At 43.9% G+C, this 11,210-nt stretch overlaps 1 protein-coding gene across 1 annotated transcript in view; it reads right to left on the bottom strand.

Moving 5' to 3' along the window:
• Window positions 1-2,276: 2,276 nt before the first annotated feature.
• LOC142101990 (class I histocompatibility antigen, F10 alpha chain-like) overlaps window positions 2,277-11,210 on the bottom strand; it is a 53,607-nt gene continuing 44,673 nt past the window's right edge. Inside the window, exons 5-8 of the mRNA XM_075186491.1 lie at window positions 8,661-8,771; window positions 6,996-7,031; window positions 6,834-6,873; window positions 2,277-3,579 (exon numbers count right to left, since the gene is read on the bottom strand). Coding sequence (XP_075042592.1) covers window positions 6,836-6,873; window positions 6,996-7,031; window positions 8,661-8,771 — 185 coding nt within the window. The 3' untranslated portion in view covers window positions 2,277-3,579; window positions 6,834-6,835. The remainder of the gene's footprint in view (window positions 3,580-6,833; window positions 6,874-6,995; window positions 7,032-8,660; window positions 8,772-11,210) is intronic.

The following is an 11,210-nucleotide window of genomic DNA, read 5'->3' as shown; positions in this document are numbered from 1 at the left end:
ACATTGAAGTTTTCAGAAATAAACCATGGAGGTAAAATACATTGTTCAGTGTTACCTGACATCTCACCGCAGTTGTGTTACATAGTATTAGTATTATCTCTGCTCCGCTACAGACAGCTGAAGCTCCTCCCAGTTCCCCTACAGGCAGCTGAAGCTCCTCCCAGCTCCACTACAGACAGCTGAAGCTCCTCCCAGCTCCACTACAGACAGCTGAAGCTCCTCCCAGCTCCACTACATCCAGCTGAAACTCCTCCCAGCTCCACTATAGACAACTGAAGCTCCTCCCTCTTGGGGCCAGTATCCTGAGGGGACCTCACAGTTTTGTTTTTTCTCTACACACCGGTATATTATTTATTATTTGTATCTCGTTCTCTCTTTAGCAAATATTTTAATATATTGTATTGTTTTTAATCTGAATACTTCAGGATGATACCACTGATAACTATTTATATACACCAAATCCAAAAGGAAAACAGTTATCCTCATCGGGACCCCAATTTATTGAGCTTTATTATTAGCAGCCAAGCAACTGTTGCTACTTCCGCTTTACTTGGTTCTAACCACAAAGGAGAAAGAGGCCATCTAGGCCTGAGTGGTTATAATGGATGGTGGTTGGGACCCTCTGGAGTTAGGGCTCTAGCATGTGGTGTATACTCCCCCACTCGCTCTCTGTTCGGGTTTAGTATTCAACTTGGGAGACTCGGCTCACTGCCCCACCCCCTGCAGGGAAGACAAGTCTGGTGGGCAGTCTAGGGAGTCCCTTTAGTCTTTGTGGGTGCTGGACTCTTTATTTTTCGGGTGGTATGTATGTAGGGCGAGAGCCCAAGGGGGAGGGGGACATCTGCCAATCAGCACATTATGGTTGTAATAAAATAATTTCCATTATAACTTCCACTCTCTTCTCTCATATTTATTATATATTTATCTACTTAGAGAATCAAAAAAAGAAACAGATCCTCTGCACTCTCCATGTACAGACTGGGGTGCAAGAGGGGGTTGCCCACATTGTATAGACAAAAAACAGGCATACTCTGAACTCTCCAAACACATAATGCTGTACTAAATACTTCTCTATATTAAAAACAGGGAATATGTTAGTTTCACATATTGCAATATATGTTAAGCTGACCAACTCACGCCAAAGCCACCCCATTCAGGTCAGTCCTAACATGATCAAATGCTATGCTATCTATCTGGGCTTAAGGCTTACCTGCACACAACTTTTAAAGACAAGTCTTTCCCAGAACTGGGGATTGCCATGTCCCATAGCAAATTTGGGTGCAATGTCATTCTCACTTCCTGCCCCCCCCCCCCCCCCACTCTGCTTTCAATACAGCAGAGATCCTCTATTGGGCATGCGTGGTCCGACATATGGACCCAAGGCGCTGCTTGGAAGAGGCCTCCATTGGGAGTGGAAGCTTTGATGTCGGACCCCATCACCCCGTGTCTCTTAGTTGCCACACACACTATTGTTCAGCCCCTGGCATAGGCAAACCAAGGTGGGGGGGGTTTGGCTTTCCTAGTGCCTGGAAAACCCCCCTCCAAGCCTGGGGCACTGTATAATTGAGGTGCCTGGACCCTGCCCCCGCTTCACACGGCTCTGCTTGAAAAGGGAGAACTACGTGCACCTAACAGTAGTGCATGCAGCATTGCCCATGTATATTATAGGGATAGGAAGAGTTGGAGAACAGCCAAGCACTGTCTAATATTATAGCCACACCCCCATGCATGCTGGTCACGCCCACTGGTGGCGTGGTGTGGAAACCCCCCTCTACAAATCCTGCGTTTGCCCCTGCCTCGGTGTGGCTGTGCTAACCAGTCAGTATGGGTGAACTTGGAATTAACTTAAAGCTAGCAGGAAAATTAAAGAGTAAATGGGTATAGTTTCAATAAGAAACACATATACAGGACATGTGTATATATCGTGTTGTTACATATCCCAGCAACAAAATTCAGCTTTCAAGCAATAAGGACCAGGGGGTAAATGTATGAAAGTCCGATTTCTGCAAGTCGCCGGAAATCAGCGACTTTGCAGTGAAAATTTAAAGCGGCTTTAAATTTTCACTGCAAAGTCGCTGATTTCCGGCGACTTGCAGAAATCGGACTTTCATACATTTACCCCCTGGTCCTGCTGAATTATATCCATGTATTTATTTATCAGTTATCTAATGCAGTGGTGGGTGGAACTACTGTATATTAATATTAATACTTATCTTGTAAATAGAATAAGAATAAATATAAGATTCCACAACAATAAATACCAACAGCACAAAGAATTTATTTAGAACATGTTTATTAATGATTTAATGACACATCTCACAATATCAATCCATTAAGTGGTCTCCTATATTCCTATTATTTTCATAAATATCAGCTGTCAAATTGTATCTGTTACATACATGACATTGTATGAGGGGTGTTATTAGCAGGTGTGGATCAGTATTACATATTCTATATAACTGTGGCCCCTACCTGACAGGTACAGTTACAGGTAGTACCAAATCTGGTGGGCAATATACAAGTTATGTTCAATGAACATTATGTCCTACACAGTTAGGATATACTGGACAGGGAATTACCCCTCATAACGGTGTAATAAAATAAAGTAATGTCATTTCAATTGCCAGGGAGCCGACCTAATACTACCCACCTATTCTGCTTTTAATCTAATTATTTATATTTTGATTGTATATATTGTTTTACGATGTTGCCACGCATGGTATACATTTTGTTGTATGAAATTAATAGAAAAGGATTAATCATTCTACAAGATATATATATATCCCTAAACCCCATTAAAGCTTAGATTATTTTCTGTATATTTCCCCAGATAAAAACACTCCAAAAATAAAGAATTTAAGAAATAATAAATCTGACTCTTACTAAAATATACTGCAGGATACAAATATACACATCACCCATAATATATGTGTTTAACCTACACCAGTGTTTCCCAAACCCAGTCAGGACCCCTAACAGTGCAGGTTTTCCAGGTGACAAGGGAAATAATTATATCACCTGTGAATCTGTTTCAATATGTCAGTCGGTAATGACTACACCTGTGCTCCAGCAGGGAGATCTGGAAAACCTGCACTCTTACGAGTACCTGAGGACTGGGTTTGGGAAAGACTGTCTTACACTGATCTAAATCTCATTACAATTTATACTTCATCCATCCCGTCATTTGCTGATTGCATCTGAAACTAATATATTGTTGTAAAATTTGTTTGAAAATTAAAATACATCAACAGTACAATACAGACAGTGTGCGGCAATCAAGAAGACTTATCATTTCTAAATTTAAAATAAAGCATTGATTCTAAAAACAAAATACATTAATTATGCAGAGTATGTAGGTCTGATAGTACAGCAGATTGTTATACATTTATCTATATCTGTGTAATGTTTATCACAACAATCTCATCACTCGGTGACATCACAGAAACCTCACACAATATGATTAGCAAGCGGGAAAGATTAAGGATTATATATTTCTGTATAATGAGTAATATAAAACAAGTAGACAGAAGACGGAGTCTCTTTAGTTTCCTCTGTGATGCTCCTCAATGATTCCTTATGCTGTAAAGAAAGAGGATACATTTATATTGCTGGTATTTTCCTGTATAATGTACTTGTCCTGCTGCTCAGATGATAGATGTGATTACAGTAACCTGGACCTCACCATATTCCATCTGAATAACCCATCTATAGTGTCCTGTACTAACAGTGTGATGTCAGCAATGTAATGTGGACCTTCCATAGTCTCAATAAAGTAAAATGACAGTCACATAACAAAGATAAATGCTGGTCAGAGCACGGCAGGACTACATGTACACATCAACATAAACTACAAATAGACATACTGCGTTGTATTCCTTGGGTATAAAAAGTAGAACACCCAGGCCAGACGTCCCAGAGACGGCTCAGGGCTCGGTTCGCGAATATGGCTGGGAATCACGGAACAGAGGGCGAGGTGGAGGTGGACAGAGAGTCAAGGCTTTCCCGTAGGTACCAGGGGGCCCAAATGAGGTCAAATGAATGGTGTTTGTCATGGAGGTGGTAAGTAATGGATTGTATGCCTGCGATATGCCATTCATAGTTTTTAAGGGCTGCTACAGTAGGGGGATCTGGTGGTTGGCTATTAGAGATTTGGCAGCCTCTAGGATATGAGATAATAACTTACTAGAAAGGGAGCTCTCATCAGGCATCGGGCGGGAGAGGAGGATGGTACAAGGGTCCTTGTGTAACGGCGTTCAGAAACGGAATTGAGGACAGACAGGACCATGTCCCAGAAGGGGACTATACGGGGGCAGTTCCACCAAATATGAAGGAGCGCACCCCTCTGACCACAGGTCCGCTAGCAGCTCGGAGTAGATGTGGGGAACATTTGGAGAGTCTATCAGGGGTGTAATACCACCTGTAAAATTTATTATTTTATTTATTATTGTATTAAATTATGTTTGGTATAGGTAACTAACCAGAAAACTTCATTTTCTTTTCTGTAATGAAATAAAGTAAAGCTGTTTGTGTGTCACATGTTGGGAGCAGGGTAAGTATGACTGTGGTAAATAAGATGAGAGGTATGAAGCAGAGTTGGGGGCAGGTAGGGGCATTACTTGCACAGAACAGAGTAAGCACATTGGGCCACCTACTTTGTTAAGCAATGTAAAACTGAGATTTCATTCTGCAGAGGGAGATTACTGAAGTGAGATAAAGATGTGGAGAGGGTGTATTATTAGAGGCATTCCTGGCTGTACGGATAGGCACACGGCATTGTCACTACAGAGAAAGGATTGGAATTTTGCACCTGCTCAGAGCTTCCTGTCTTATACATTTAATGGGTTGTATTTTGTTCTTTCATATTACACTTCAGTGGAGAAGCCCATCTCTCTGCACACTATGAGCAATGGACTAATCAATATAATGTGCACAGCAGATTCAAGGATCCCGAGGCAATAGTAGTAAGTCCGGACGCTGGTATTATGATGGGTACAGCGGCTGAGCTGCAGCAGTGCAAACAGTGGGCGGTCAGGTGACACAATGGAAACCGTATCAGCACCAACACCGGATCAAAAGTAAGAACAGTTCATGTATCATTAGGATTGTCCAAAAGTTCCACAGCACTAACCCATCCAATATCACAATGTATGGGTGATGACCATTAATCAGGATATTGTATCAAAGTGCCAAAGAAGCAAGTGGTGTCCACATCAGATGCAATGGTGATCAAATGGAACTGGGTCAATACACAGAAGCAGGTATGCTGGACAATAGAAAGGTAGTATTTAATCATCCAGGAAGGCAGCCTTCACTGATCGGATCTTATAGCTGAAGGTATACAGGACATCACTGCTAATCAAGATACACACAGCATTCATCGTCACATTTAGTTCCTTTGCCTTAGATCAGCTGCCAATATAGCAAATATATGTGAACAATAAGTGTTTGCAAACTGTGAGAGCTGCTTTCAATGAGCTACAATACAGGTGTGCTACCTGCATGTGTTAGATGTCAGGTTCTGCTGTATTTCCCTGTGTATGAGAGCTCTCTGCTTTCTATTAGGCTCAGCTGCATTGCAGGTGTGATATCTGCATTATCCTGATTGGTTGCCTGCAGTATTTAAGGCCTGTCCCGACATTTCATCTATGTCAGTTATAGCATTTTGCATCTAGCGGTAGCATCCTGGGTCCTGGGCTGTATTATCCCGAGTCTGCTTTCTGGTTCTGATCCCTGGCTACGTCTGACCATTTGTGTTTCTGTTACCTGCCTGTCTGTCAAATACTCCAAGCTCCATTCCTGGCTAAGGTGGTGGTGTTCCAAGAAAGCCACGACAGCTGTACCATTACCATTTACACAACTCATTCTGTTTGCTGTCGTCTGATGGTACATAAATTTCCATTGACTTTTGTACTGCTTCAACTGCTATTGTGGCCGGATGTTCTGAGGGACTCTGGGTCTGTCTCAGAACACTTCGGATTCCCTGGACTTTGCTATATACTGCTCATAAGTACACTGTGACGTTTCACTGTACCACGTCTGCTGATTTGGGTTAATCTCCTGCTCAGATATTGGAACTTTCTGTATCCTGCCTCTGTATATGATTCTGAACCTGATAAATCTGCATATGATTCTGAACGGGATAAATATGCATATGATTCTGAACCTGACATGTTTTTTAGCCGTATCAATTGCACCAGCTACAGGGCAGGTGTAAGTGTCGACTGATAGTGATGACTGATGCGTATACATGCCAGAATGTGTTTGCAAAGTAAGAGCAATAGTAAAAAATGCACTTTATGCACCGTAGGCATTAAGCACATCCTAATATATGTATTTCATGTAAACAAACAAAAATGCTAATAAAAATATTTTTTTAAATATATTTTTATTATTGACTAAGTTGTTAATGTATTTTTTTTATATATTGCATATATCAATTGTGTGCATCCTTCAACGTGTTCTGTCTGTCTGCATACGGCAAGTACTGTATAGCGTCAGTGTACTTATACCCATATTCAAATGGAGACGTTTCTTGAAATCCGCTTGTACTTTAATACAGACATACTTGTGTGTAATTTTTGTCTGATTTGAAATAAACGGAAACTGTATTCACATTGTGTTCTAAGATAAATCAGGCACCTGAGTCAGCTTCATACATTTCTCTAGACTGTATGAAGTAATGTGAAGTATAATATCAGTGTTACACTATCAGATAGATGAAGTAATGTGAAGTATATTATCACTGTTACACTCTCAGATAGATGAAGTAATGTGAAGTATATTATCATTGTTACACTCTCAGATAGATGGGTTATAACAATTCAGGAACTTACACTCAGTTGCCGGATGAGTTAGAGGAGTCGTCTTCTTTGTCTGTAGAAGAGAGTATTAGTTGTAGATTGTTGTTATACTGTACTAGTATCAGTCATCATCATCACACAGACACATGATACAATGCAGATGGTGGTAGAGCAGATAATAACAATGGTACTTACTGGAGGCAGGAACATAAACATTACCCGGCTTCTTCCCTAAATTGACAAAACAGACAGAATTAAGAACAGGAATCAGTAAAAGATATGTACAATCTATTCACAGATGAGATGCACGAACATGTCAGACAGGGTTGTGTTTCCATCTGAGTTCCCTCTAATCCACTAATTGTCCTCCTCACATGCTCAAGCCCTACATCAAATCCCCCTCTTCTGATGTGACTGCAAAAAGTAGGAAAAGCCCAAAAAAAAAAAGAAAGAAAATTGAAAGAAACAAAACGCTGTAGCTGTGTGCCCCTGTACGGCTGTAGCTGTGTGCCCCTGTACGGCTGTAGGTGTGTGCCCCTGTACGGCTGTAGGTGTGTGCCCCTGTACGGCTGTAGCTGTGTGCCCCTGTACGGCTGTGGGTGTGTGCCCCTGTACCGCTGTGGGTGTGTGCCCCTGTACCGCTGTGGGTGTGTGCCCCTGTACCGCTGTGGGTGTGTGCCCCTGTACGGCTGTAGGTGTGTGCCCCTGTACGGCTGTAGGTGTGTGCCCCTGTACGGCTGTAGGTGTGTGCCCCTGTACGGCTGTAGGTGTGTGCCCCTGTACGGCTGTAGGTGTGTGCCCCTGTACGGCTGTGGGTGTGTGCCCCTGTACGGCTGTGGGTGTGTGCCCCTGTACCGCTGTGGGTGTGTGCCCCTGTACCGCTGTGGGTGTGTGCCCCTGTACCGCTGTGGGTGTGTGCCCCTGTACGGCTGTAGGTGTGTGCCCCTGTACGGCTGTAGGTGTGTGCCCCTGTACGGCTGTAGCTGTGTGCCCCTGTACGGCTGTAGGTGTGTGCCCCTGTACGGCTGTAGGTGTGTGCCCCCGTAGGCTGTAGGTGTGTGCCCCCGTAGGCTGTAGGTGTGTGCCCCCGTAGGCTGTGGGTGTGTGCCCCTGTACCGCTGTGGGTGTGTGCCCCTGTACCGCTGTGGGTGTGTGCCCCTGTACCGCTGTGGGTGTGTGCCCCTGTACGGCTGTAGGTGTGTGCCCCTGTACGGCTGTAGGTGTGTGCCCCTGTACCGCTGTGGCTGTGTGCCCCTGAACCGCTGTAGGTGTGTGCCCCTGTACGGCTGTAGGTGTGTGCCCCTGTACCGCTGTAGGTGTGTGCCCCTGTACGGCTGTAGGTGTGTGTGCCCCTGTACGGCTGTAGGTGTGCGCCCCTGTACGGCTGTAGGTGTGCGCCCCTGTACCGCTGTGGCCCCCTGTACCGCTGTGGCCCCCTGTACCGCTGTGGCCCCCTGTACCGCCGTGGCCCCCTGTGGCCCCCTGTACCGCTGTGGCCCCCTGTACCGCTGTGGCCCCCTGTACCGCTGTGGCTGTGTGCCCCTGTACCGCTGTAGGTGTGTGCCCCTGTACGGCTGTAGGTGTGTGTCCCTGTACCGCTGGGGCTGTGTGCCCCTGTACCGCTGTAGGTGTGTGCCCCTGTACGGCTGTGGCCCCCTGTACCGCTGTGGCCCCCTGTACCGCTGTGGCTGTGTGCCCCTGTACCGCTGTAGGTGTGTGCCCCTGTACCGCTGTAGGTGTGTGCCCCTGTACGGCTGTGGCTGTGTGTCTTCGTACTGCTGTGAATACAAGTCTAGATTGTCTCTATAGTAAATACAGTCTGGGCATTTCTGTTTATCACCCTGTTATTGTCACACTCACCTGAGCGCTTCCTGAAAACAACGAATAGAACGATTCCAGCAATGACAACCACTAGAATAGCAGCGATAATAACACCAATAATCACGTATGAAGAGCTGTTGTCTTTAGGCTCTAAGAGAGAAACACACATGAAATATGAGATATGAGAATATGATATTGTGACAGTAATGACTACAGAGAACATTCCATCCTGATGTTTCTTCATCAACTTTACTGGACCCTGTGGATATAATTATGTTCCTTGTTTATTATGAACGTTTCTTCTTATTTAGGGTTGTGGGCGTTTAAGAACTTTTATTCAACTGGACTTGTCCATGGACTGAAACCACCCAGGTTGTTAGATACAGCCAGATGGAATAACTCACATTACAATACCATGGACTTACAGATGGTGGATTCCCTATGTCCTGGACTCCCTCCCCCTCTAATCACATCCACAGGAAGTGAGCAGCTCCTTCAACTTCACAAATGCTTGTTAGGGGTTAAAAGAAGGAGTTGCTCTTCAGCAACGGGGATTAGGAATCTCATTAACCAGTTCAGACCACCATTGTTCTCCCCTGGACTGTAATAGACAGTGAGACACCAGCTCAGCAGGGAGGACTGTACGTGGATAGAATCCTGGTCCATCTCCATCTCACTCACACCTTCCAGCCAATCCCAGCATCGCTGACCTGTGGATAACCCTGCAGGGTGGGACCCCTTAAAAAGGTCTGCAAGGTGGTCTAGGATTTCTTTAGCTTAGTGTAGTCTTGTCTCTCAACAGCTATCTCGTGACTCTCACTCCAGTTCCTGTGATTTAGACGGCTCTGCTTTACGCATCCTCTCTACCTGCCTGACTGCCGAGAAACTCTGCTCCATCTGGAGTTATGCGTGGGTCAGTTCACCTGGTGAGTCTGCTGGAGCAGCGAGACTGTGGCTTAGATCCCTACCATGGTAGAGAGCTTTTGGGAAGAGCGTCCGTGAACATCAACCACTGCAAAAGTTTGGCCAGGTGGGTGTTTTTGGAAGGAGCCTGCAACACATTCAGCACCCGCTGACTGGACTACAACTTGCCCGAGAACAACATAACTTCACCTGGCTCGTGTACAGTAAAGACTCTGATAGGTATAACATGGTTTTGTTCTTTAAAAGCACTGGGGAATTTAAGGGGTGTTGTGTGGAGTGTGGCAAACACTCAGGGGTTGTTTCAAAGTGTACTTTTGGCTATTGGTTGCAATTAAAGATACAGTTGTATCCTCCCTATCTCTCTCTTTGTGTGATCCCAAACCCCTAGATACCAGGACTTTCCTCTAATTTAACGTCCTGGAGTCAACACAGATATTTAGTCATAGAGATCAGACATTTACATAGAAGCACATGCATAATGTTACTGTATACAGCCGGTACAGGGGGTGTATATTGGGATTATAGAGTACAGAACTGCACTCTGGGATAAGAACATAAGAAGCAGTGTATATAATGTGTGTCTGCAGCTGTGTATGAATATAGTGCGATCTGCCAGGGGACTGACATACAGTAATACTCAGGAATCTCATACTACAATACAGTCAGACAGGTAACGGGGTAGATCCCAAACGTGATAACACAGCCGGGACCAGAACACTCTGCAGTAGACTTTTCTCTACATCTATAATTACACATAGTAATGTTACAGTGTAAGTAATGTATTATCTGCTTATACACTGTCAGGTATATTTGGTTAAGAGTTTGTTGTCAAACACTTGATACAGAAAACTGTTTGGAAATCTATTTTATACAGAAAATGTGCACAACTTAGTTTAGATTTATTACGAGTGTTATTATATTTTTACAACTTCTACTATGTAACTGTTTTTCTCCATAGTTCTTATAACATAAATGATTCTTCTCTTTACTAGCTCTATCGCCATCTATGGCTAAAGTCATAACCGTTTGTCTTGTTTTATTTAATCATGACGTATGAATGAGGCAGAGCTGTTGTGTTCAAAACCTAATGCTGATGGTGAGATCACTAGATGAGATCTGACCACATGCAGATGTGAGATCATTTGTTCTCAGCAATTGGTTAAATAAACTTTATTTCTGTATCTAGTTCTGTCCTCTCTGTCACACAGGACTGCGATTCTCTCCCAGTAAGAGAGTAGATACTACAGGAGCCTCTGACCTTTCATTGTCCAGTTCAGAAGACAACTAATTTCCCAAAACCTTGAGAAAGTCCCCAGAAGGGTGGAAACACGTACGTTAGTATTCTGAGGGTGTTGGTATATTTATAGTTGGACAAGACCCTTGTCTGCATGATGAACACACAGTGTTCCAGACATCCATCCATAAGTGTTACTGAAACACAAACTTCACGCAATTTTGCACATAACCCAGAAATGGGGACGTCGTACTTTATGGTATGATTTACACTGTTATAAATTGGAAGTGACTTTGCTAGTTTTCATCCCATTTAATAAAAAAGGTATTTTTCTGTCTTTGTCTCTCTGTATTATGAGCACATGAGTAAAGCTTGGGACACCTCATAAGGAATTTGGAAGCTGATTTACAACAGAAGGACGTGCAGAGGAC

This window comes from Mixophyes fleayi, chromosome 9 (genome assembly GCF_038048845.1).
Source record: "Mixophyes fleayi isolate aMixFle1 chromosome 9, aMixFle1.hap1, whole genome shotgun sequence".
NCBI lineage: Eukaryota > Metazoa > Chordata > Amphibia > Anura > Limnodynastidae > Mixophyes > Mixophyes fleayi.
This window is presented reverse-complemented; position numbering and strand designations above follow the sequence as displayed.